The sequence below is a fragment of the Cordyceps javanica genome, chromosome 6, assembly GCF_051103115.1.
Source record: "Cordyceps javanica chromosome 6, complete sequence".
NCBI lineage: Eukaryota > Fungi > Ascomycota > Sordariomycetes > Hypocreales > Cordycipitaceae > Cordyceps > Cordyceps javanica.
The window spans coordinates 315,364-338,787 of NC_139300.1; the positions used below are offsets into that span (position 1 = coordinate 315,364).

Genomic DNA, 23,424 nt, shown 5'->3' on the forward strand with positions numbered 1-23,424 from the left:
AGCAGATAGTACCAAAGAGGATGGCTCATGCCCTAACCACACTGGAGACATCAGCTCTCTCTTCCTCGCTGCCGGTTTCCCGCCTGTATCTCTCTGTAAGAGCCTAGAATAGTCGCCCCCCCCCCCCCCCCCCCCCCCCTCAAAAACAGCAGCTTGGGCATCTCCGCCGCATAACGAAGGCGCGCTCAGGTCATCATAGCTTGATTACAGGCTCCAGTCACCTAATGCCGAGTCACGCAAGCCGCGCCTCGGGCCATCGCACCAGCAGACTTCGCTGACTCGCGTAGATTACAGCATAGACTTGGTGGCGAGCAGTTTTTCTTCGGCGCGCGCGCCAAGCTCCGTTAATATACACTTGAAACCGTGACTAGATTTCTTGTTGAATTGTGTTATCCGTAGGCAAATAAGCTTCCCTGGGACCATCCTTGTGCAAACTCAGATGGCATATTCCACGCGACCCCGCCACGTCAAATGAACTCGTCATTCTGCTGACGCAGCTCTTGACAGCTTGTTTCAAGTTTCGCCAATCTCAGATGCTACAAAATGACCGCAAGCGTCTTTGTCGTTGGTCAATGGAAATGAAGCAGACAATCAGCCGCAAGGCGGCGCGGTTGGGGCTCAAAGGCACTCGGCGCCAGGCGGACTTGATGGCTAGGACTTGATGGGGAAGAATCCACGGGTATCGTGAGAAAATTGATCATGCGGTGTCTAGTGTCTCGTGTAGGCTCAATGGGCTTTGAAGTGTGACTCGAAGCGGTCGAATGCCTGTTTGTGTGAAGCAAAGACAATGAGCCAACTAGCCGCTTGTCTGAGCTATTCGGCTGTGTCGTGCCTCGAGCTTGTGGCTGTACTGGTAAACAGGCACAACCGTGTAAAGGAACAAAAGAGGCAAAAGAAATAGGGGTCCGGCAACAGGAGAAGCTCATTCCCGTGACGTTATCGGTAGAAGAAGCCAAGCGTTCCTGATACAGCGGCAGGGGACGGCCAAGGAACTTAAATTTTGGCGGCAGATGGGCTGCAGCAAGCGGAGTGGCTACGCATCACCTGAACACAATCGAACTGACCGTACGTACCCAACCAGGCAGTTAATTCGTCATGTTGGCTACTCACGTATGAATCTTCCATCTCTGCTTGCGCAACAGTAGATGCGTTGTGCGGCGGCGTGCGAGTTTCCTGTTTGGAGTGACATCATTCTCTAGAAAGTGGCAGTCCCGTGTCTGATTTTGGTAACTTTTTATAGTCAAGAGGAGGATCGGGACTGGCAAAATGGTGCCGCATTCTATAACTATTCTGGGCAACTACATGGAAGAAGCCAACCAATACCTGGGTGGTGATGGGAGCTAGGTTTCCTGATATATTATCCTGTACGTATGCAACTATTGATCAAACACGAAAGCATACAATCAAGAACACATCGGCAGGACTTCTAATTCATTCTCAATTCACCTTTTGAGCCAAGCCCTTCTTATCCACTCGGCGAATAGCGCTCATTATCTCATGTGACACCCGACGAACTTTCGGACCATCCCGTCTGGCTTAACTACGGCTGGAATGGGCAGAAGAACAGTATCAGATCACGGAGCACAAATACACAATGCCTCTGCTGACAGATTTTCAATGCCCCTTTGACCTATTGCATGGGTTAAATATTCACTTTGAAAGTTTCTTCACCAACGCAAGGGACTTCCTCGGCGTGCACCAGGGGACATGAGCATTGTGACAGTCAAGCACATGGCCGAAAGAAAAATGCGTAGACTGCTGTGCGCCGCTCCTGTCACTTTGATCAGAGTAGGTGAAGTACTTGAGTTTTGATCTGTCTATAGAGGAGGCACTGGAGAGGAAATCCGTCACCAGCATCAACCCCATCATTGGCCCCCGCACATGGATCTAGGCATCTTGTACTAGACAACCAAGGTTTCAATATGCTGCGTACACATAATGAAGAAGATCACCTGAAGGGGGAAGTCTTTCCAGCAGGAGCTTGCTGAGACATTCAGGGACGTATAGCCGAAGCACCACCCGAGTGTATGTACGATGGATTTAACCGTGCAGGCGCGAATTTAGAGTGCGCCGTCGTCAAGGACCTCGACAACCTGTTCGCAGACACTCTGGGGCCTTTTTTGCTTTCGCCTAAAAGTCCTCACAATATTGACCCCGAAGAGGTCGCAGAAAACCCCCACAGGCAGTGGAGTGACGAGCTCGGCGAGGGCATACTGATAGTTAGGAGCATGTTGCCTCTTGGCCGAAGAGCTCAGCTTCTCGTCCGTGCCAGATAATACGTCGGATTTCATCACTGTGGGCACCAGGCTGACGCTTTTCAAGAGCTGGGCTACCATGGGCACTTCAAAGGAGTCGTTGACGCTCTTCTCCCCAACTTCCATTGGTTTGTCCGTGCTTGCCCGCCGATCTAGACCGTAGGTACATGAAGAGGGATGGGCCAGATTGACACCGATCGGGAGTGCAAGCGCATCAGCAAATCAATCAAAATGGCTCTATAATTACTGGTCAAATTTTGGCCCCCCCGAGCGAGGCGCCTTGCTGCGGTCTCACTTGGCATGTCGCCAAGACGCCGTTGGGCCGTGCCATCATTATTGTCACACGCAGCGACCCTCATGATCGCAAGGCAGATAGCGGGACGATTCACGCCGCAATTCGTCAACAGAGCGCGCAGATATCATCAATGAAAATTGTGACATCATGCTGGGGCGTGTACACCCGAAGCGAAGCCCGACGGCTAGTTTCCACGGACAGCGACGACTCCCTTGCAAACCCATCTTGGCCAGCCGGATGGTGTATTTTCTTTTCGAAGTCTTATTAAAGTGGCCATGCTACTCCATTCTTGTCTCTTGCATACTTTAGTCTAGTGACAATGATATTTTCCAAGATTTCCAGCGACTATCACCCATCCTTGGAAGAGACGAAGGTGGGGAAGAAGCAAATCAATCCCAAGCCGCAGGGAGCGGTCGCATTTGTCCGACTGCTGTTTGCCGACACTTTCGATCTGGGCATGGGGAAAAAAAATTGAAATTTTGTTATAAAATTTGATGTATTTGCGTAGTAAGCTGTGCGAGTGGTGAATGCCCGACGGTCGGCTCGTCAGACGCCAAGATGTGCTGGGCACTGGCGAAAAACAGGCGCCTCAGTTTAAAATATCCGGTGAGTCAGATTCTTCTATAAGGTGTTGTATATCCTTGCTACAGCACCCATCTCAATGAAATCTGTACGTCGATGCTGCTCATTGTACTTGTTTGGAAGAATGCAGATGCCCCAATACCTGGGTATTGAAGTGAACCTGAACGTCGACTCACGAATCATATTTTGGCTCAAACTTACGTATTATCTTCTCCAAAAGACATAGGTACACTGACTCCCCCCTTTTTCATCTTTGTTGAAGAGAAGATGGGGGTGATTGTCGATAGCCCGCCACCGCCAGTTTCCAGAGCATCCCTTCAGAGCCACACACACGTAAGCACAAGCACAAAAGCTCCCAACCGGCTGTCGGCAGATTCCACGGGAGGTACTTTTGTTTACCATTAACCTACGGATTGCGTGACTGTATGGAAGGCCTGATCCAGGCCTCGCTAGCGTTTTCCATATTGATTAAATGACTTCGAGTTGTTTCTAGGTGTGTAGGAGGAGGAATGAAGAGGCAAACGCAAATATAGCCACGTTCATATCACTTCCCTTGTCTCATAAGAACAAAACTCCATCCAACACTCTTCGCTCTCGCCTCACTGAGAAAGACCGGTCAAGACAACGGGAAATTAAAGATACCGGTCGATATTTCCGATTTATCTCTTCACCTACCGCTTAGAAAAGAATAATGCAATTCTGACGATCGCGTCGAACATGGCTACGAAACAATATATATCGAGAGTTATCCTTGATGCGCTTTGATCTCCTGCCGCTGCGCTCGCTTGCATGATCGTCCAATAGTCACAGGAGAGCTCGGGCAGAACGGATAGGAGGCCTCGGTTGGCCACTCAACCCAAGCTGGTATGGAGAGCAAGTTTGAGATGGGTAAGCCCGCAAGGCCAGTGCGATGTGGCACAGCGCTGGCGTAGTAACGATTTTTGTCAAAGATGAGAGAGGAGAAAGATGGAGACTCTCAATCTTGCACTGCAATGACCCGAAAGTGGTTGGAACAGACTTATACGGAGAAGAAGAAGAAGAAGAAGAAGAAAAACACTATACGCCGGCGTAGATCACGGGCGACGGCGTCGCTTCTGTTGCGTGAGCGTCTGTACAGTTACGCTAATCCTAGCTTTCCATCCGCCCTTTTTGTTTTGTCTTTCCTTTCTTTTCTGGGCTTTGAGACAAATGTAGGGAAAGGAACGGAACTAGTGGATAGTCCGGAAATAACAGAAACAAAAGCGAAAGCAAAACTAGCAGAATTAGCACCACAGGAGGAATAAAGAGCAACAGAAGAAACGGGAAAGATGAGATTTAAATTATGAGAAAAATCTCAACAACGAAAAAACCGGCAACAAAATGGAACCTTTATATTTATTCCTTTTTGCTAATAGATGGACTTTTGTACTAACATTGTTGTGGCTTCAGATTTGACGCGATAACAACCAACTAGTTCCTTCAAATGAGACAAGACTCCATCCGCCTCACTTGTCTCGCGAGCCAAACAAGCTCTTTACTAACTGACTTGGCATCTCGGCCACTGGACACTGCTCTATGGGGCGAATCACTGTCATCTGACACTTTGACGGCGATGGACTAAAACTACACCAATGGTGCCGTGCTTCCCGTTGGGTAAAAACAACGCGGGGTACCAACAATGACCCCACGCACTCACACACACGAGGTTGCATCAAGCAGCTGCAGTCGGGCTGCAATATTCGGCCCATTTTACTCCGCCGAAGCAGCTCACAGAGACTGGAACACGGACTGGAATGCAGTGCCATGCTGCTTCCTGGCGGTGTATATAAGCAGCATGATCCCCGCGTAGCCTGCCCCATCCGGAAGGCATACTACCTGCGACCCTTGCTGATCCTGACTTACATGATGATGCTGACCTCGCTCCTCTTCTGCCTCTGTGCTCTGGCACTCAGCGCAGAGTCGCATCGCCTGCGCCGGTTCGAGAACCTGGTTGCCTTTGGCGACAGCTACACCGACGAGTCCCGCCTCGCCTACTTCATCAACCACGGCCGCGCGCCGCCGGCCGGCGAGCTCCTGCCGGCCAGCGACCAGACCTCCGTCGGCGGCTGGACCTGGGGCCGCGTCGTCTCCAACCTGACCGGCGCCTCCTACTACAACTACGCCGTGTCCGGGGCCATGTGCGCCGACAACGTCACCAACCGCTGGTTCGACGCGATCCACGACTACTTCCCGTCCGTGCTCGACTACGAGGCTCCGGCCTTTGAGGCCGACCTGGGCTTCCGCCAGCTCTACCCCAACCGCCACGCGGACAACACCGTCTACGCCGTGTGGATCGGCACCAACGACCTCGGCATCGACGGCTTCCTGACGGACAAGAACGTCGCGGGCACCAGCCTGCCCGACTTTGTCGACTGCGTCTGGGACACCTTTGACCGCGTCCACGCGGCCGGCGGCCGCCACTTTGTGCTGCTCAACATTGCTCCGCTCGACAAGTCGCCCATGTACGCCGCCCCGGCGGCCAGCGGCGGAGCCGGCGACAAGCAGTACTGGACGAGCAGCAGTGCGCAGTACGACAACAAGACCGAGCTCCAGTACAAGATGTTTGAGTACTCGAGGAGCGTCAACGCGCTGTTTGCGCAGGGCATGCCGTTCCACCTCCTGGTCCAAAAGCGATGGCCGGGCGCTTCCTTTTCCCTGTTTGACGTGCACTCCCTGTTTCTCGACATCCGCGCCGCGCCGGAGCACTACCTGACGCAGCCATCCGACGTGACTGGGTCGTACCGTACCTGCGGCTCCAACGGATGCCAGAACTCTACACTGCCAATGTCTAGCTTTTTATGGTAGGTACAAGCCCTCAGCAGACTACGATTTGTCGCCGCCACTGACACAGACCGCAGGTATGATGCGCTTCACCCGTCCGCAAGAACGAGTGAGATTGTAGCTGAAGAGTTTGTCAAGGTGGTCCAGGGAAGTTCCCGGTACGGGACGACATGGACCCGGTAATGAAGAAGGCGTATATATACCCAACCTGGACTATGAATATTAAATTTGATATATTGGTCATTAAACATTAAATTGTACCTTTGCATCCCTCCAAAGCCTTCCAACCTCTATCCGTCGGTTCTTCCATCCATTTCGCCCATTCCGGGAATAACCTCGTTCGCGGCTCTGGCCTCGGCGTCGCGCCGCGCCTGGCTCCGCCGCTTGCGCCGCTTCTTCAGCGAGGGCCTCACGCAGCAGCAGTACACGCTCGGCAGGACAATGAACAGGACAGGCAGCCCGACAATCAGGAACCAGGCGGTGGGCGAGTCGAAAATTGCCAGATCGTGCTCAGGTTCGAGGCAATGGCGGTCCGAGTCGGTGACCTTGGCGCCGGGTGTCCACGTCGCGATCTCGGCCTCGGTGCAGCGCGCGCCGAGGCCCGGCGGCCGGGGGCTCATGGTCTTTGTGTCGGACTTGGCCCAGGTGACGAGCCACGCCGTCTCGAGCAGTAGCGTCGTCGTCGACCGACGCTGCCTGTTGTAGCTGTCGTCTTGCGACGTCGACGTGTTTGAGCTTTGAGTCCGCGTGCAGGCTCCGGCGGTACTTGGCAAGCCAACATGTCCCGGTTCGAAGCCGCTAAACCACACGAAGCAATCAGTTTTCAGCACCACCTTCTTCTTTTTCTGTTTCTCTGACTTGCAGAAGCTACGCGTTGTTGCGCGAGCTTTTTGTTTCTCTTGGGGAAAATGCGTATAGCGAGCTCACCTAGGACAACACCAAGCTGATGACTTTTGTGACTTTCCACCGCCGCCTTGGTCTATCTGGAGATTGTAAGCCGTCCACGCCGACGGACAAACGCCGGGACTGAATCGCAAGGCCAAGTCAAGGCCTGTTACATTCGGCGCCTGCCCATGATTGCAGGCATCCCCATCCGGCCCCACGTCGACTAGATAAACACTTTTGTCGCCGTAATATGCTGGCGATGTGGTAAGTGTCGTTGTCAATTTGAAGTTGCCCGTGCAGCTGCTGGGTATTGTGAACGGCGTCGTCATGGGTGATGGCCGTGCCGTCGTCGTCGAGGTAGTTGTGAACATGATCCCCAGCTTGACGCAGCTGCGCGCGAGTGTTGCCAACTTGCGCTACAATGTGATGCAGGTTACTAAAATGCCGTGTCTACCACTTGTACTGTCTGCTGGAAGCGAAGCTGGTTCGTCGTCATGGCTTCTCTCGTGGTAACAGGCAAAGTAAGTAGACACACACGTATGCCTGCACGGCTCAAGACATTTTGCGAGGGGGGCCTTTTTGTCTACACATATCCTCTCGATGCACCAGCGAGCCTCGTTTACATGGTCGAACAAAGCAGGCCATCGTTGGCGGGTGTTCGTCCAGCCAGCTAGCCTCAATTGTGCAAGTGGCGGACTTGGGCCGGGGCAATGGCCAAGGCAGGAGGATCTGGCTGGGCAGACGATGCATTGGAACGCTATTTTAGGTGCAGGCACGATGTATTCATTAGTGTCGCAGCCACGTCATGCCCTGTTTTTCGCCGAGGACACTCTTCTGTTCCCCCAAGCCTCACGACTAGACTGGCAACAGTAGTGTGAAGTATGGGCCGGGCCGACTTGAAATTCTAGACTGCAAAATTGTGCCAGCAACAGCTGCGGCACTACCAATGGGCTTGAGCTCACACCTCGGTAGATCTGCGTCTGGCTGAAAACACAGGAGTCTCACCTTATCTGCTTCATAATACAGAACTGCCGAATTCAGTCAGTGTCTAGACGGATAAAGAGCGACCTTTTGAGAGTTGGAGGACCTGGCTCGTATTAACAGCGTATTCAGCCTGAATCAGGTACTGCCTCTTTTGGTAGGAGGCTGTTCCACCTTTGCCGATACGCTGATCTTCCGCGTATTAACGAACCTGGTGATGTAAGAGAATTATCATTAGAGTAAAGATAAAAATAGGAGATGTCACAATCAAAGTTCATGAGACGTTGTCATTGTCTGATCTCAAGTCCCTCTCTGGATATTTATTATAAGCCATCGACCTGCTGCACGTCCTTCTCGAAAAGCTCCTTCAATCACCATCGCAGCAGTCCTCCTCCATCCAAGCAAAAATGCCCACGCTGGAGCTTCACAACGGTTATCCCCTCTGGAAGTATATTCCAAACCGCCCTGCGGCTGCCATTTTTATCGCTCTTTTCGCACTCGCGACTTGTTATCACACGTTTTTACTGTTCAGGCACCGGCTCTGGTTCTGTCTACCTTTTGTCATTGGTGTCTTCTGTAAGGATAACTCTTGCCTATTAACACACAAGTGGCCCCTTCTCATGCTTGGAGGAACTGACCTGGAACCGTTGAATAGTTGAAACGATTGGATATGTCGGGCGATTTCTTGCGTATGACAAAACGGGCGAGCTGATCCCCTACATGCTGCAGTCGATTTTCCTTCTGCTCGCGCCCATTCTCTTCGCGGCGTCGTTGTACATGACTCTTGGCCGCGTTATCCGCGCAGTCGACGGCGAAAAATATGCCATTGTTCGATCGAAATGGATTACCACAACCTTTGTCACTGGGGACATTGTCAGCTTCATGATCCAGGGTGGCGGAGCCGGAATACTGGTCAAGGCCGACTCCGCCAGTAGTCAGAAGTTGGGTCAAAACATCGTCATCGGTGGCCTCGTCTTCCAAATTCTCATATTCGGCATCTTTTGCGTCGTCGCGTTGTCTTTCCACCTTCGATTTTCGCGAAATGGGCTCGTGAACTGCTACTTGGACATTTCTTGGCAGTCGGTCATCACCATGCTGTATGTGACCTCGGGTCTTGTCATGATTCGAAACGTGTTCCGCGTGATTGAATACTCCATGGGCCAGGACGGCTACCTTCTTTCGAATGAGTGGTGCGTCTACATTTTTGATGGGCTTCTCATGCTCCTTGCCGTGGCTCTCTTTGCTGCAAGATATCCGAACCGACTTTATGCCAAGCATCGATTGGGCACGGCGATGGAAACCTTGGGCAGTGTCGACCGGCCAAAAAAGGGTGATGCATAGACTCGCGCCTGAGTTCACTTGCTGGCGATACTTTAACATGGGGTTTGACACTTCGACTTGATGAATGTTCTGTCGGATTATAGCGAGATAGAATTAGAGTTTGAGATGGAACTAGAACATTTTGCCAAATACTTCCTACATGGTCATTATAAACCGCCTGCCCTAAGCAGCGTTCAGTCTTCAGATTCGCACTGGGGGCAGGGGCAGACTGCCAATTTCTTAGCTGCCTTTCAGAAACTAATCTGCCGCCAGAATATTCCGTTTACCCCTGGCGAGGCTCTTTTGTCTGGCTGAGAAACGAAACTACAGTTATTAGCTCCGTACCAACCGTATTCCAGCGGGCTTGTGTCGGCCCACACACCCACGGACTCACTAACTAACTTCCGAGTATTCGTATTTTTTGTCTTCCTACAAACAAGACGCGGGGCCTGCCAAATGGCGCGAAAGTCACACAAGAAATCTAGAAACGGCTGTGTCGAGTGCAAAAGACGACATATCAAAGTGAGTTGTCCCACACGGCCAACACTTGTCTTCTCGACTGAACAGGGCGATCAGTGTGATGAGACGAAGCCACAGTGCGCCAACTGCGTCGTAGCGGAGCATGAATGTGAATACGCGGTAATACGGCGTCGCAAGCTTAGCCAGGCGCAGCAGAAGCAGCGTGAGGCACGGCAATCTGCAGGCTCGGTGCTGGTAACAGAGACTTCAGCAGTCCCCCCAGAGAGGGCAGCAGGAGTCGCAGACCGTCCTGGAGATGTGCTTGCCGGAGCAGCGACTACACCAACACAAGGCGTCTCGTCTGCCATATCGCCGGGGCACAGCCTGGCGTCTTCGACCGTATCCGATCCAGATACGGCCGTGAACACTCATCACATGCGCCTCATTCTGCACTTTTCACTATCAACAGCTGTCCCAGAGATCCCTGATCACCTCGCCAAAGGGGGCACCGAACTGGTGCTGCGAGTTGCCTTGGAAACGCCCTATCTGCTCCATCAGGTCCTGGCCTTGTCAGCACGGCATCTCGCATACTCAAATCCGAGCGAGTTTCAATTCTACTATGGACAAGCCATCAAGTTCCAGACGAGTGCCATTGAAGGCTTCAGCGCTTCGCAGCCTCTGAGCAGCGAGGCGTGCATGCCCGCCGTGCTCTTCTCGGCGCTCCTTTCCCGTCACTCGCTTGTAGATACGCTGAATACGCGCCAACTGGATTTTCCCGCGTTCCTGGACAGTTTTGTGCAGTGCGCGCAGCTCCAGAGGGGCACTCGGGCCGTGGTGACGGGCGTGTCCTGGTCTAGCCTGCTTGAATCCGACCTTGCGCCCTTTCTCCGATGGGGTACGAGTGGCTCGCCCTCATCAGGGACGCGTGGCCATGAATGCGATCAGCTGCTGCGACTCGTAGCGATAACGCCAGGCCTTGACCCCGTGGCTCGGGAGTCCTGTCGTACCGCCGTGCATCACCTGCAAGTCGGTCTTGACGAACTGGCCAGCCCCTTGGCAGATAAGAATTCGTACCAGATGATTTACAGTTGGAGCATTTTTCTACCAGAAGAATTCGTGGATTTACTTGGCCAGCACCGACCCGAAGCGGCCGCCATTATAGGCTGGTATACAGTGCTATTACATCATGGTCGGCACATGTGGCAGATCGGCGATGCCGGGGCCTCCGTTTTGTCTTTGTTGGTCGACTTTTTGGGGATTGAATGGGCGCACTGGCTGGAATGGCCACGGTCTATTGTGCAGAGTTGAAGTGGCAGTGTGGCTGGAGCTGAGAAAAGTCGTAGTCACCTCGACGGACGCGATCAGGTAGTCGAAAGTTGGTGTTGACAGAAACAGTCTGCAATTATAAACGTGGTGTTTCGCGAGAAGCAAGGCCACCAGCAGCCACACCATGAAATCCCTCCTTCATCTACTCAGCCGACCAGCTTTCTAGCAGATTTCACAGAAGAAGACCATCGATGGGTGACCAATGTTACCCTACACTACAGTATAGTCCATCTCGTCAAGGAACATCTACTTGGCTACATGCTAAATAATGTCACTCTCCCAATAAATACATGGTTTTTGTCTCTCAAATCAGGCCGACCGGACAGGCAGGACAGGAATTATGGCGACTAAAAACCTTTATGTACAAGGACCACTTTTTAAGGTCGCCTTCTCCGAGCCTCCATCGAGGCTCAGATCAGCGCCGCGCTTCCGGGCCGATACGAAGTCGGAGAAAATTACTACTTATCCCTGCAACCACTTCTGCCACAAAGTACGCTTCTCCGAGGAGACTTATCGGGCCTTTTTTGCAAGCACGGTAGGGGCCGAAGATGGACGATCACGGCCCTTTGCATGATGAAGAAAAAAAAGGACCCGATACCCATGTAAGAATATGCGAGTTAATTACGAGACGACATTTGATGTATTACATAAAACAGTGATGAAAATCGTATCTGAAAAGTATTCTTACCAGCATTATATTGGTTACGTTGTCGTGATATCACATAAAGTCCAGGTTCATTGCAAATGTGCCTCTGATTTAGGCAATTCATGAGACAGCGTTAAATTTCCCAGTTTCTAAATGCTTCTGCTACATCAGTATAACCGAGCTCACCCATATGTAGCATCACCCTTTTCCTCCACTCTTGTTGTTCGCCACTTGAAAGGTCCAACCCACTTGAAAACCGGAACTTTGTTCTAATCCACTCTATCGGTACAAAACCTGCTATCTCCCAGTCGATAATACCAATACTAGAAGTCTCCAGGTCCACCAAAATATTAGTCGGGCCAAGGTCGCAGTGATAGAACACGAGAGTCGAGCAGTCCATGCCCAACTCGGAGCAGCTCTTCTTGAGATTCTTAGGGCTGCAATCAATCTCTGGCCCACATAGGTATCGTTCTGGGAGGAAGCAGCCGTCCACGCCACTGATACTACTTGTAGGTGCCGGTACTGCTAGCTCCGCACAGATATTAACAATCCTCTCGACCAAACACTGCCGCTGGGCCTCTTCTAATGTTGCCCATATGCTATCAAGAGGACTTCCTAGGACTCTTGATAGCACAATATAATATCGATTGTCGAACTCAGCATGGTGAAGGGTGTTGGGGATTGCAAAGCTCCATTTCCGTTCGTGTAGCCATGAAAGTGTGGTGTGCTCTCGAGTGGTGGATGGGATGTCAAGAACCCTCACTTTGCAAAAAGCAACGTCACCAATAGCAAAGACGGCGGACACATCGCCGACGTCGTGTACCAGCTTGACGTCGCCAAGGCCCGACAGCGGTCGGCTCTCAGGCAGTGTGGCTGGGGCATTCGTGATCTTATACCGCCACGCGCTCTCCCGTGGTTGCGCTCGGGCGAGCACGAGTTTGCCACCAATCAGCCAAGAATTCTCGTCGATTTCACGAATCGACTCACGAACTGGAGTCGCTTCCATTTGCAGCCACTACTTCAATGGCAAGTGCTACGAAAGAAGCTTGCCGAGGAGGGCGGGTGGCAGAGTTTAGGTACGAGCAATGTCAACTCTGCGACATGGCTGAGGATAGCGCTCAACGAATTGAAAGTGGGTAAACAATTAATCCGGCCATTGCAGTAGGACATGTGCTGCCCACGTCTTTGTGCGGCGAAGCCGTAGTATGACCGTATTAATGGACCGAGTTTAATAGCCAAGAAAGAGCTGATCGCTCGGACGGAATAGTATTGTAGGTTTATCCACCTTGGACACAGATTTAATCGCCTGACTTACTAAGTATAATGTGACCAAAAACAAATCGCTGCCCTGTTAGTAGTCCCACCAACTAACTATTATCGTGAAATATAGTACTCTTTTCGGTTCATAACATGCTATCAAATAATACAACAATAACTCTCCTTATATCTGCTTCTCCTGCTCATTACCCGCTTTTGACTGCGGCGGTATCGCCAAGCCAAGAACTGCCGTGATGATTTTCCTGCACCCAAGTGTACATGACGTGATCTCTGCTGTCGACTCTTCGTGACTTTGGACAATGCATTCCGCCAAGACCCGACCTATTGAGTTATATATGTATCGAGCCGGAGAAAAGCTGTCTACAGCCTGCGTGGACGGAAAAAGCACGCTAATTTGATATGGAGTCTTGCTCTGAGTAAAGAGCCTCATGTCGGCGAGTCCGATACCTGTGTTTGGTATATTGTAGACAAAAACACACACATATATATATTCAAGGGTTCTTCATATTTTTTCGTAGTCATCATCATCGAAGAAAACCGTTGCATTCAATACCAAGTTGGCTAAGATGAACGGTCAAAACTATTTGTCGCTTTTGTTCGCGGCCATTATCTTCTTCTTTTGTCATGTCCATGGAGCGCCCTCACCAGCGGTCCACGGAGGTATAAGAGCCAGAGCGCCCGGAAAACCACCATTTGTATGGCGTGGCGAAACAGGCAAGACTAGTGATGGAAAGCCGGGCAGATCCCCCGTTGACGTTCAACGAGCTGGTGGAATGTGGGCGCGAGGCTTTCAGCTCCTCGACCAGCTCACTCCCGAGCAGCTGGAAGCGGGAAGTAGTCTCTGGACACACACCAATAACCCAGGTGGAACCAGAGACGTCACGCAGTATGTGTCGACGAGTACATCGCTTACTGGTGCCATCACCTTTGCCGTCCGGCCTTCACCAGAACACGCGCAAGAGGTTGGCTACCTGTACCGCATTCGCACCAACTGGGCCATGGTTGACGTGAACCTGTCTCTGGAAAATATCTCTCCCTACCCTGCTCAGCAGGAACAAGCAGCCGTTCAAGGGATTCCATGGACCCAAGTTCTCGGATGGTACGAGGTGCGCGCCGCCGATTTGAATCGCATCCTGGGCGCGGAGGATCCCATCAGCCAACTGGGGCGCTTCACACGAAACCCCGACTTCCGTCCAGACCCAACGGACCCTAGCGGCGCTCAGCCTCAGCTTGCCGGGCTCCGAAGCGCCGTCGAGGGACGTCACGGAGCTTGGGAGCAATATGTGGGACAGTCTGCAGCCACGAACCTGAGACAGTTTATCAGAGAACATGGACCTCAAACGGAAGCAGCCGATCAGACTACACTCAGCAGCATCGACTGGTCCGCGGTCGAGATCCCAGCTCACCTGCGAACAGCCTTGGGCCAGGGTGCTGCAAGTGCGGCGCAGTGTGCCATGGCACTGGCAGCGGTTGTCGTGTCGTGGAAACGCGATGAGTTGAAAAGATCTACTTCTTGGGACGAAGTCAGCCGCCGCGATACATCCAGTAAGTCAGAGCTGCTCAAAAAAAGGCGTGTCTGAGCTAACGCAGTATAGGCAATCTCGGCCATGATGCATGTGGTACACTTGCGGCTGCAGTCAAGGACAAGGCTGAGAATAAGGAACCTACTGTTGAGATATGTGACAAGCTAAAGTCAGCTGGAGAGTGCATCACGATAAAGACACCTGCTCAATCCTGTGGTATGTTTTCTGGGGCTAGTACCTATTGATATCATCATCAACCCTCTCAACTGAGTTTCCATTGAGGTGAAGCTAACGATTTCGATAGTCCCTGTCCCTTTGGCATGGAATGACAAGGCCTCTACAATTCTTATTAGCGCATCCGCTGGAATCTGCCAATTTTTCTCGTAAGACCTTGCAATACAGTCGGGACGATTGAGTCCCGGCTAGTATCTACGCTTTGAAAGAGTGTAACAAGTTGAAACTAATGATTTTTATCAGTGACTATGGATGCGCTGGAGCCTCATTCCAATCTTCTTTCCCAGGCAACGATCGCTTGGACGAGTTCGACGGGGGCCGTTTTGATAAGGTTCTTAGCTCCATTCGTTGCGATAACGCCAGTCCAGAAACTCAGATTGAAAAGCCGCCAGCCATTGAAGTAGTCGAGCCGGATGCCTGCGCCGCCAAGCCCCGGCCGCTGGCCGAGATCCTCTGGGTCATGATCAACAACATTGATGGGGAGTCCCCGGGCGACCTGTTTGGCAGCATCCATGCTGCTGACGACTTGGGCCGTCAGGTCATTTACAGTGTTGAGAAGGACGATTCCCAGTCGGTCGAGCCGCGTGACATGATTACGCTGCGCACATCTCGACCGCTCGCGGCGGACGGGAATTTCAACATTGACCTGGATCTCTGGGACAGGGACAGGGACGCGTCGCCGCACGACCAGGTCAGCCGGGGCCAGATTTCATGGAACCCGCACAACGCGGCGAATGAGTACGACACGCCCATCCAGACGGAAGTCAACGGCGAATACGGCAAGGCGACGGTGAACTATGTCGTGATGAGCAGCGCGACAAAGGCGGTGATCCAGATCACCATGATTGACGGAGACGGAGAGAAGCCCGCCGACGTCTTTGGCAGGGTCAGGGTGTCCAGCCGCTTTGTCCAGCGCGACCTGTTTAACAGAGAGGGCGGCGACAGCATCGAGATATATCCCTTCAGCACCATCCCGTTATCAAGGGCCACAATGGCCATTCCCATGCTCGACACACTCAAAGTCCATGTCGACCTCTGGGACCATGACGCTGACTGGTCTCCCAACGATCAGATAGCGTACGGAGTCGCAGAATTCCATCCGCAGCTGTCGGGCTCGGAAAAGCGGATTGTTCAAGCAGAGTACGGCAAAGTTGAAGTGTCAGTTACCTGGGAAGTAGACCCGCCTCAGGGATGCTAAATCATCCAGAGCTTGGAATTTTTAGAGCCTCACGGATTTTGGATAGACTTGCAAATGTATTGACTCGGTTCTAGCTTTTTGTTGAAGTGATCCGGCGTGTTAAGGTATCTGGAAGACTTTACTGTTTTCCGAGATGAGATACACTGCGTAGCCCCCATGAGCTCGGCCTAGTTTCAAGAGACCTTTTCTGCGCAGTAGCCATCCGCGCTGGTAGAGTAAAGCTATGGTCTTGCTTGTAACAAATGAAAGGGCCGAAGGAAGTCTAAGAAGTGCACTGATCATCCCAAACGGTCGCAGGGACAAGCGCTCTCTCTAAGATGTATGAGTTATTGGTGGATTAATGGCTGAAATGGATCACATATAGCGAAATACAGCTCCCTATGCATGCGACACAGAGCTGTTTGGTGTATCAGAAGGCCACGCGCCTCCCAAGCGCCACGGATGCCACAGACGGACACAGTTCCGAAAAGCCAGCCTTGGCTCAGATGAGGATAGATAGGTAAGCAAAGTATCTTTGCATAGTACCCAGAAAATTGGCTTGCGGCGTCGAGTGGCCCTGGTAGACTTGGCAACGAAAAACCAACGATGAGCTCACGCAGTTTTGTCGGTGATTTTCACATCGTCAACCAGCCTGTTCACTGGTAGAGACCCCAACTAACCTAAGCTTGTGTAGGTTGGAAATTTGTGGTTATATTTTCGGTGGAAGCCATTTCTTCCCGCGTGATGTTGGAGAAGTCTTGATGTTTTCTGGACTGTGTCCGGAATCGCTTCGAATGGGGGCGTTCAAACGACCCCAGAATGTTGCGCATGCGGCGCACCAGTCCCCTCCTACCAGAAGGTAATACTAAAACTCGTCCAAATTATATCGCAGGAGTCTTTTGTATTTTAGCGCAGATGAAAGTAGCGAAGAGACCGATCATTCGCGTATTCCAATCATCGCTTACACGATCTGGAATACCTGCTAATTATCACGTGCTTCTTGCTAGGATTAGTAGCACACATACAACATTCATCTCTGGCTGGGCATCAACATCTCGCTGCCCATCTCCTCGGCTAATTCTAAAATTCACCATCTCTCTCACTTATTTCTGAATAATGAGTTGAATGCACTGTAGACTTTCAACAAGAACGTAATCGCATCTCATGGCAGTGGAATCCACCGTGCTCTCGTGCGCAAGACATGCTGTTGAGCAGCGGCTTATTCCACCTCGTATCGATAGCTTCGTTGGCGGTGAGCAAAGCTGTATGCATTAGCCAAAGCTGACAACACCAACTGACCGTCATGCTCGATCCAGCTCGGCACAATGAGACCGCCGGTGGAGCGTGGCGACATTGAAGAATACGTGGCCAAGTTCCGCGACCAGCTTCCTCTCCAGGATGGTACCGTCCCGGGTCGCGATAATGTCAAGACATCATTCCTACCCGCCGTCGCCGCCGCAAACGAGGACATCTCTCTCGCCGTGCGTTTTGCGCGACACGGAGACTTGGACTCGGCGCGGGCAATCGCCGCGCTCTACGCCTACGCCGTCATTGAGTACCGAGACATTGGCCAGAGTCGTAATCGCGACTACCTGATACTGCGCGAAGACGTCAATGAGAGTGGCGTCTGCAAGAGGAACTGGGGAATGTACATTTTTGCCAAGATTGGACCGAGAGGCACCTCCTACGGCACGCCGCTATCGATACAGGTCCCTCACCCGCTGTTTGACATGAACACGCCTAACCTAGGCATCAGGACCTTTATCGAAACAAACGCAGACTCCTTTTTTATTGCTGGCATTCATAGATACAGTGCCGAGTCTTCAAAGACTTCATCCACTTGGGCCAACGCATCCTCTTCCGATATGGCCCATAACGAGCACAGCCTGTTCCTTCAATTAGCCGAGGATTTCACACGGCCTGCCGCATTCAATCGTCTTCCTGGGCTGAGAGCGACCACGGTTATTCAGATTCATGGATTCGGAAACAGTGACATGGAAGATGGAAAGTGGACCTATAACCCTAAGCGCACGTATCCCCAAATCATCCTCAGCAACGGCGACGAGTCGCTGCAAGGGAAGCGCGTCGCGATACTCGACAGGTTATCGCAGGAGTTTTGGAAGCGCGCGTCGACCGGCAACGACCAAAGGATGACGACAGGCGTCTTTAATGGCTGGGAGTTTAGCGATCTTGGAGCGACCGGGAACATCGTCGGGAGGCGTATCCGTGCACGAGGGGACGGCTCTACGTTTATTCACATCGAGACCGATCCTTCTATTCGTGTCACGAATGGCTGGGCAAAGGTGCGGCACATCGACGCGCCTGCAGATCGCGCAGAGAAATATCGCCGATTCGGACGCACACTGCGGCTGGCTCTAAATGCGGAGGACGGACCGGCCCAATTTCTTGTACAAAAGCTGTAGCAAGGAGCCGCGGACGGAAATTGTCCAACTGGCGTATACATTTTTTTTCTATAGTGTACCACAAACGATATCTTGTGAGCGGATAATGCGAAAGGCTTCCATCAAACCGCGGAAATGGATCCATGCTGCAATCATGACTGCTACGTGAAGGAGCTGATGGCTGGCACCAAAATTGTCAAAAATGTAGGGAGCCCACCTTTCAGGAATCTTTGCAGATATTAGCAGCGAAGTTTATTGGGTCATCATGGAGGACGTACTCTGGCAGCATAAATGGCCGCACCGACAAGATTAGCCGTTGCCATCCACCCCATCCAGACAAGCGACATGCGAGATCTTTGCACTTCCCACCCGTAGATCCACAAACCATGAATTACGAATATGACGGAGCTCAGACCGAACCCGGCGTAGAAGCTGGCACGCCACTTGCGGAACTGGGGGGTAACGAAGCTGGGTGTCAAAGTGAAGATTGTACAGCAAAGCGCCGTACTGCTGGTCTGGCGGGAATTAGCGTGACCCATATGTAAGCAGAAAGGGTGGTAGGAATAGACGAACCATGGTCCAATAGAATAGTTGTAATGGAGGATCGCAGATAAAGCCGTAGTAAATTGTAGGGATGCCAGCTCCCCACATCAAGATGAGAATGCCCAAGTAGTCGAGCTTGTTGCAGAAACGGGAAACGTCATGGCTATGGTTCCAGAGCAAGTGGAATCTAGAAGCGGTCAGTTACAATCATCATCGCGCAGATATCATCGCGCAGGTAGACAATTTTATACGCACATTGTGGAAAATACGAAGCAGACTGCGACACCATAACAGTAGATCGACACAACAACCAAATCCTGCTCCTGAGCGTTTCGCTGCAATCGAAAGATGTAGTGGTAGAAGTACAAAGGAAGCGCAGCAAAAAATAATGCACCAAAGAGATGCGAATACGTGTTGATCGTCTGATTGTTCAGGTAGAGCAAAGACGCCAGTGACACAGAGACCGAGCCTGATGGTGCTCTGACTAGCTGTTAGTCAAGTGTGTACGGTGCCGGATGAGCCGAATCATGAGACACGTACCTATATCCGGAGAGTAGATATTCGTTATCCTTCTGCCATGCGGGGATTTCGTGAAACAACAAAAGCCGCAGAGGCGCCCGGCTCCAGGTGACGTCCCAAGCAGCACCCGCTTTCTCGGGCCGGCTTGAATCTCCCCCGCGAGTTACACTCATGCCATGAGAGTGTGTTGTTTCGGGTGTCATATTTTCTCAAGAGTGAATCAAGAGTGAACAGCTTTTTCCCGGCCTAGTGACGATCAGGAGAAGCAGCGAGGTACAGGTTGAAGAACGACAAGGCTCGCCATGGATTCTTTGTTAACCCTGCATCTTTATATTGCGCCCCACCGTTGTCACACTCGGCGCGTAGAATCTGCAGGCAGGCCATTTCGTCTCACTTTCAATCCTTATACATTTGCATTTCAAGGGGTATCAGATGTTCACGAGAGTATCGCCAGTCATCACAGCCAATGCCCCGACCGCGCTGGAGGCGTGGCAAGGAGAAGCTGGGGAACTATGCGCGAGAACAGGCATAGCTTCGATACGTTCATCCTGGCATGGGTTGACTGAGCTATTGAATAAGATTTCTGTTGAACTTGGATTGGTGCAATGTCATTCTTGCGACAGGCTCATTTGCATACGCCCACAATCACAGCCCCTGCGCTCAGGCACAAGCAGTGTTGGGTAGGTCATATTGAATGGTTGCTCTTGGAAGAAGCACTTGAGCTTCTGAAAGACGGGCAAACTGCTCTTTGATACCTTAAAGGAAACTTCTTTGTCGGTGGCTCAGTTCGAGCTGGCAAGGCGCTGTCACAAAATCCTTCGGGTTCTTTGGTACACTTGGTGACGTATTTCAGGCGATATACAGCCACCTCGGTTTTGCCGTCAAACAGGGAGCTTCCGGTTACAGGATTGGCCCTCAGACCAATGAGTCAGGACTAGTGGTGAATGAAGATGCGCCCGCCTAAGCATCCTCTCAGTGTTGTTGTTGGCCATGGCTGTTGCGATGGCTAGAATGGCACAAAATTCGACGATCATGAGAGTGCTGAATCTAGTCTTGTGAGATGATTGAGCTACAGCGAGTACTTGGAATGGCAAAAATTTGGAAAGAAAAGTTTGCATGTGCACGGTTTGCTAGATATGATCGGCTTTTAACCTTTTGTGAGTTGATTGACGACCCTGACTGCACGAGACTGATAAAGTAACACCACAGAAGAACTGGGGACCAACTATGTCGTTCAGTAAGACCTAGTGTCTCTACCGAGGAGTGACATCCGTGGCACAGTGTTGCTAGTAGTATGCTGGATGATAGGTTGGCGTCTTGCGATGGGCGGTTGTGCGACATCTAATCCGTGCTACGTCCGGCCCTGCGGTGACGCTATCAGCACGCATGATACGTGTTCAAGAAAAGTGGAAGGCGGTACAGAATAATCGGTGACGTTTGTACATCCGTTACACAATAAAATCACACCGTGGCCGGGTCGTTACATTGTGTCGCCGCCACGAGGGTATATAATCAGACGGCATCTACCAGCCGCAAGAGCTGGCGGACATGTCGCATGCAATCCCCGACTAGCAAGTCTCACACTCTATCCTGTCAGCTATTATCCGAAAATCTGAATACCCCCTCCGAAACGATGGCCGGTTTTGGACCTATGCGAGGTGCGTGTCAACTACTCAACGCTCGTACCTGAGTTCCGCTTGCTAAACAAAAGTATTTAGTTGACTGCTCCGGCATGTTTGAGATTATTCCCCGGTTCGATGCGCGGAGTCTAAAGCCCGAAGACCTGCGACTCCTCGAGATCCTCGCGTTTGTAGGCCCCGGTTTGCCCGAAGAGATTGTAAAGGCACTCGCCATCCAGATTCTGTCGACAGAGGGCTCATACGATGAAGCAGCATACACTACCGCGCGCGATGCGCTGGCTGCGCAGCCTCTTATTGTGTTTGATGGCCCCAAGAGAAAATTAGGCGTGATAGAAGGCTTGCAGGACCAAATCATTGCAACACTCGATGATGCGAAGAAAGAGCGGTTCTTCCAGGCCGTCACTCGCAAAATCTGGTCCGAGTGGTCGGCCGGGCTGCCCCCGCCGTCCGGAACACCGATGCTACCAGAGCCCAAGACGCGCTCCTCGAGGCTGCTTGTTAGTCGGTGGTCTCACTGCAAGGATTTACAGCATACGGTAAACCGACTGGAGAGACTGTATCCGGCCATCGCACATTCGCTGTCCGATGACGAGAATTTGCTCTTTGGTAGGCTGCTGTTAGAAGGCGCATGGTATGACTTTTGAAACCACCCCAAAAGATTTGAAAATATTTTGATAATGATGAATCTGCTCTACTAACAGCCACGAAGGTTCCAGATAGAACGCGGCTTGTGTACGAAAACTGTCCCGTGCCTTATGACAGCCCATGTAATCGCCGCGCACAAGGACGCCGACGCTGTCATCGCCGACGCCTGCTTCTGCTTCGGGGTCGTCGCCATGGAGTCGAATGACTTTGGCAACAGCCGCGCCTACAGGGAGCGGTCCTTTGACATGGTCGAGGAGATTTGCGCGGCGCTGGGGGGCGTCCAGGACGAGCGCCTGTCCGTGGCGTACGCGGAGCGCGGCGTCTCGCGCATCCAGGACGGGCTGCCTGAGGAGGGCGTCGCCGACATGGCGGCCTCGATCCGAATCATGGAGCAGCTACACAGCAGCGGCGGCGGCGGCGGCGGCGGCGCGTATGTGCCGGGCGCGCGCGAGGCCAACATGGCATGGGGGCTCCTCGCACAGGGCCTGCTGGAGGAATGCGACGTGTTGCTCGCGAACAGCCTCTCGGCGCGGCAGAAGCTCCGCGACGGCGGCGCGGGCGACGACGGGGAGAGCACGGCGACGGGCCTGCTCCTGAACGCCGTCGCGGCGCTGCGGGCCGCGCAGGGCGACACGGACGACAGCTTCCTGCACCACAAGATGGCGTTTGAGCACCTCTGCGGGGTGGTGGGCGTCCGCGACCCGTGCACGGCGCGGGTCGCGCACAAGCTCGCCGAGCATTACCTCCGCATGAGGCGGCCAGAAGAGGCGCGGTAAGTCATCAACAGGTCGAGACGTTGACGGTGATTGCTAACTCGAAACGTGTTGTAGTATTTTGATCAACGATGCTCTCAACGCCTGGAGCGTCGACTCCATCGCCAACCGGAACGAGGAGGCGCGCACCACCTACCTGATGAGCCGGGCCGTGGCGGCCCTCGGACGGGCGGAGACGGCGGCCAAGCTGCGCAGGCAGGCGATTGCTCTGTACAATGACATAACTCGCGAGGGTAAGGATATAGATACGATAAGCGCGGCGGATTTCAATTCCCTCGTGCCGTTTTGGTCGCAGTAGGCTGGCTAGAGGGAACCGAGACTATCTGAGGAGGCTTTATCGTGCGATTGGAAAGTCATTGCCTACCATGGCGGCAAAGTACTGTCGTTTGTTGTTTGTTGCCACGGTGACTCGGCGAGGTCAACCAGGGTTAAAGTGAGAAATACATGAATCAGAAAGTCATTGGACGCGCTGGCGTTTGCTGTAAAGCTCTGCTGTTTCCTTCGGGCAATCCTTCACCTCGGAAGACTTTGCTGTAGCTCATCCATAATAAGCATTTTCCCCATCTTTTCGACTCACTTGGTCGCCCAGGTGTGCTCTCATCTTCTTTGTATGATCAGGTTTCCTGCTAATATTGTGCTCCGGCACCTTACTTGAGCGCAGTTTCGCGCCTTCCGTCGTGGCCTCGCGGCTCTCCGACACTCTTCGTATGGTCACCCCGCTACACCGGTCAGCAAGATTGGGTTTTCCTTCCATTTCAGCATTTTGCTGACGCCTGCGCCTAGAAAGATTTCCGGCACCACCTGCTACCGCTGGTCCGACAGGGTCCGAGAGATCGTCAGGAGTCGCGAGGGCATCGAGAGGCCGCACAAACGGATGGCTTGGTGCTCTTCGACCATCCTTCCTCGTGGCGACTGCAAGTCCCTGTGAGGCACCGTGGACGACACGGCGTCGGACCGAGCGATTGGCAAATTCTGCAAATTGCCCGTCTTTCTTCAAGTCCCATAGCGCCTCTGTTGTCGGCGGACGGGCCTGCCGACACTCCCATCTCCCGACCAGTCTTGTCTGGCCGCGTCCCAGCCTTGTCAAACACGGCGCAGGCGGCCATGCAAGAAGCAGTAGCTGCCCCGCTGCCAGACAAGAT

The 23,424-nt window shown here is 52.5% G+C and overlaps 9 protein-coding genes across 9 annotated transcripts; 6 read left to right on the plus strand and 3 right to left on the minus strand.

Moving 5' to 3' along the window:
- Window positions 1-2,060: 2,060 nt before the first annotated feature.
- V2A60_008558 (uncharacterized protein) lies at window positions 2,061-2,381 on the minus strand (the record flags this gene model as incomplete). The annotated part of the gene is made up of 1 exon (XM_083259831.1): window positions 2,061-2,381. One exon carries the CDS (start codon window positions 2,379-2,381, stop codon window positions 2,061-2,063), a length of 321 nt encoding a protein of 106 aa, XP_083115957.1.
- Window positions 2,382-4,914: 2,533 nt separating this feature from the next.
- Window positions 4,915-6,114, plus strand: V2A60_008559 (SGNH/GDSL hydrolase family protein; the record flags this gene model as incomplete). Its single annotated transcript, XM_083259832.1, has 2 exons — window positions 4,915-5,951; window positions 6,009-6,114. The coding sequence occupies 2 exons, from the start codon at window positions 4,915-4,917 to the stop codon at window positions 6,112-6,114; spliced, it is 1,143 nt and encodes a 380-aa protein (XP_083115958.1).
- Window positions 6,115-6,221: 107 nt separating this feature from the next.
- V2A60_008560 (uncharacterized protein) lies at window positions 6,222-7,312 on the minus strand (the record flags this gene model as incomplete). The annotated part of the gene is made up of 3 exons (XM_083259833.1): window positions 6,222-6,729; window positions 7,052-7,206; window positions 7,280-7,312. 3 exons carry the CDS (start codon window positions 7,310-7,312, stop codon window positions 6,222-6,224), a joined length of 696 nt encoding a protein of 231 aa, XP_083115959.1.
- An 892-nt stretch (window positions 7,313-8,204) lies between these two features.
- On the plus strand, window positions 8,205-9,138 carry V2A60_008561 (RTA1 domain-containing protein; the record flags this gene model as incomplete). Its single annotated transcript, XM_083259834.1, has 2 exons — window positions 8,205-8,373; window positions 8,453-9,138. The coding sequence occupies 2 exons, from the start codon at window positions 8,205-8,207 to the stop codon at window positions 9,136-9,138; spliced, it is 855 nt and encodes a 284-aa protein (XP_083115960.1).
- A 435-nt stretch (window positions 9,139-9,573) lies between these two features.
- V2A60_008562 (Zn(II)2Cys6 transcription factor domain-containing protein) lies at window positions 9,574-10,884 on the plus strand (the record flags this gene model as incomplete). The annotated part of the gene is made up of 2 exons (XM_083259835.1): window positions 9,574-9,639; window positions 9,694-10,884. 2 exons carry the CDS (start codon window positions 9,574-9,576, stop codon window positions 10,882-10,884), a joined length of 1,257 nt encoding a protein of 418 aa, XP_083115961.1.
- A 2,715-nt stretch (window positions 10,885-13,599) lies between these two features.
- V2A60_008563 (uncharacterized protein) lies at window positions 13,600-15,781 on the plus strand (the record flags this gene model as incomplete). Its single annotated transcript, XM_083259836.1, has 4 exons — window positions 13,600-14,371; window positions 14,422-14,565; window positions 14,654-14,732; window positions 14,827-15,781. 4 exons carry the CDS (start codon window positions 13,600-13,602, stop codon window positions 15,779-15,781), a joined length of 1,950 nt encoding a protein of 649 aa, XP_083115962.1.
- Window positions 15,782-17,085: 1,304 nt separating this feature from the next.
- On the plus strand, window positions 17,086-18,183 carry V2A60_008564 (uncharacterized protein; the record flags this gene model as incomplete). Its single annotated transcript, XM_083259837.1, has 1 exon — window positions 17,086-18,183. The coding sequence occupies one exon, from the start codon at window positions 17,086-17,088 to the stop codon at window positions 18,181-18,183; it is 1,098 nt and encodes a 365-aa protein (XP_083115963.1).
- Window positions 18,184-18,231: 48 nt separating this feature from the next.
- V2A60_008565 (hemolysin III family protein) lies at window positions 18,232-19,427 on the minus strand (the record flags this gene model as incomplete). The annotated part of the gene is made up of 5 exons (XM_083259838.1): window positions 18,232-18,390; window positions 18,441-18,677; window positions 18,736-18,892; window positions 18,961-19,185; window positions 19,246-19,427. 5 exons carry the CDS (start codon window positions 19,425-19,427, stop codon window positions 18,232-18,234), a joined length of 960 nt encoding a protein of 319 aa, XP_083115964.1.
- Window positions 19,428-20,857: 1,430 nt separating this feature from the next.
- On the plus strand, window positions 20,858-23,210 carry V2A60_008566 (tetratricopeptide repeat protein; the record flags this gene model as incomplete). Its single annotated transcript, XM_083259839.1, has 6 exons — window positions 20,858-20,882; window positions 20,943-21,495; window positions 21,574-22,281; window positions 22,340-22,576; window positions 22,944-23,009; window positions 23,066-23,210. 6 exons carry the CDS (start codon window positions 20,858-20,860, stop codon window positions 23,208-23,210), a joined length of 1,734 nt encoding a protein of 577 aa, XP_083115965.1.
- Window positions 23,211-23,424: the final 214 nt, after the last annotated feature.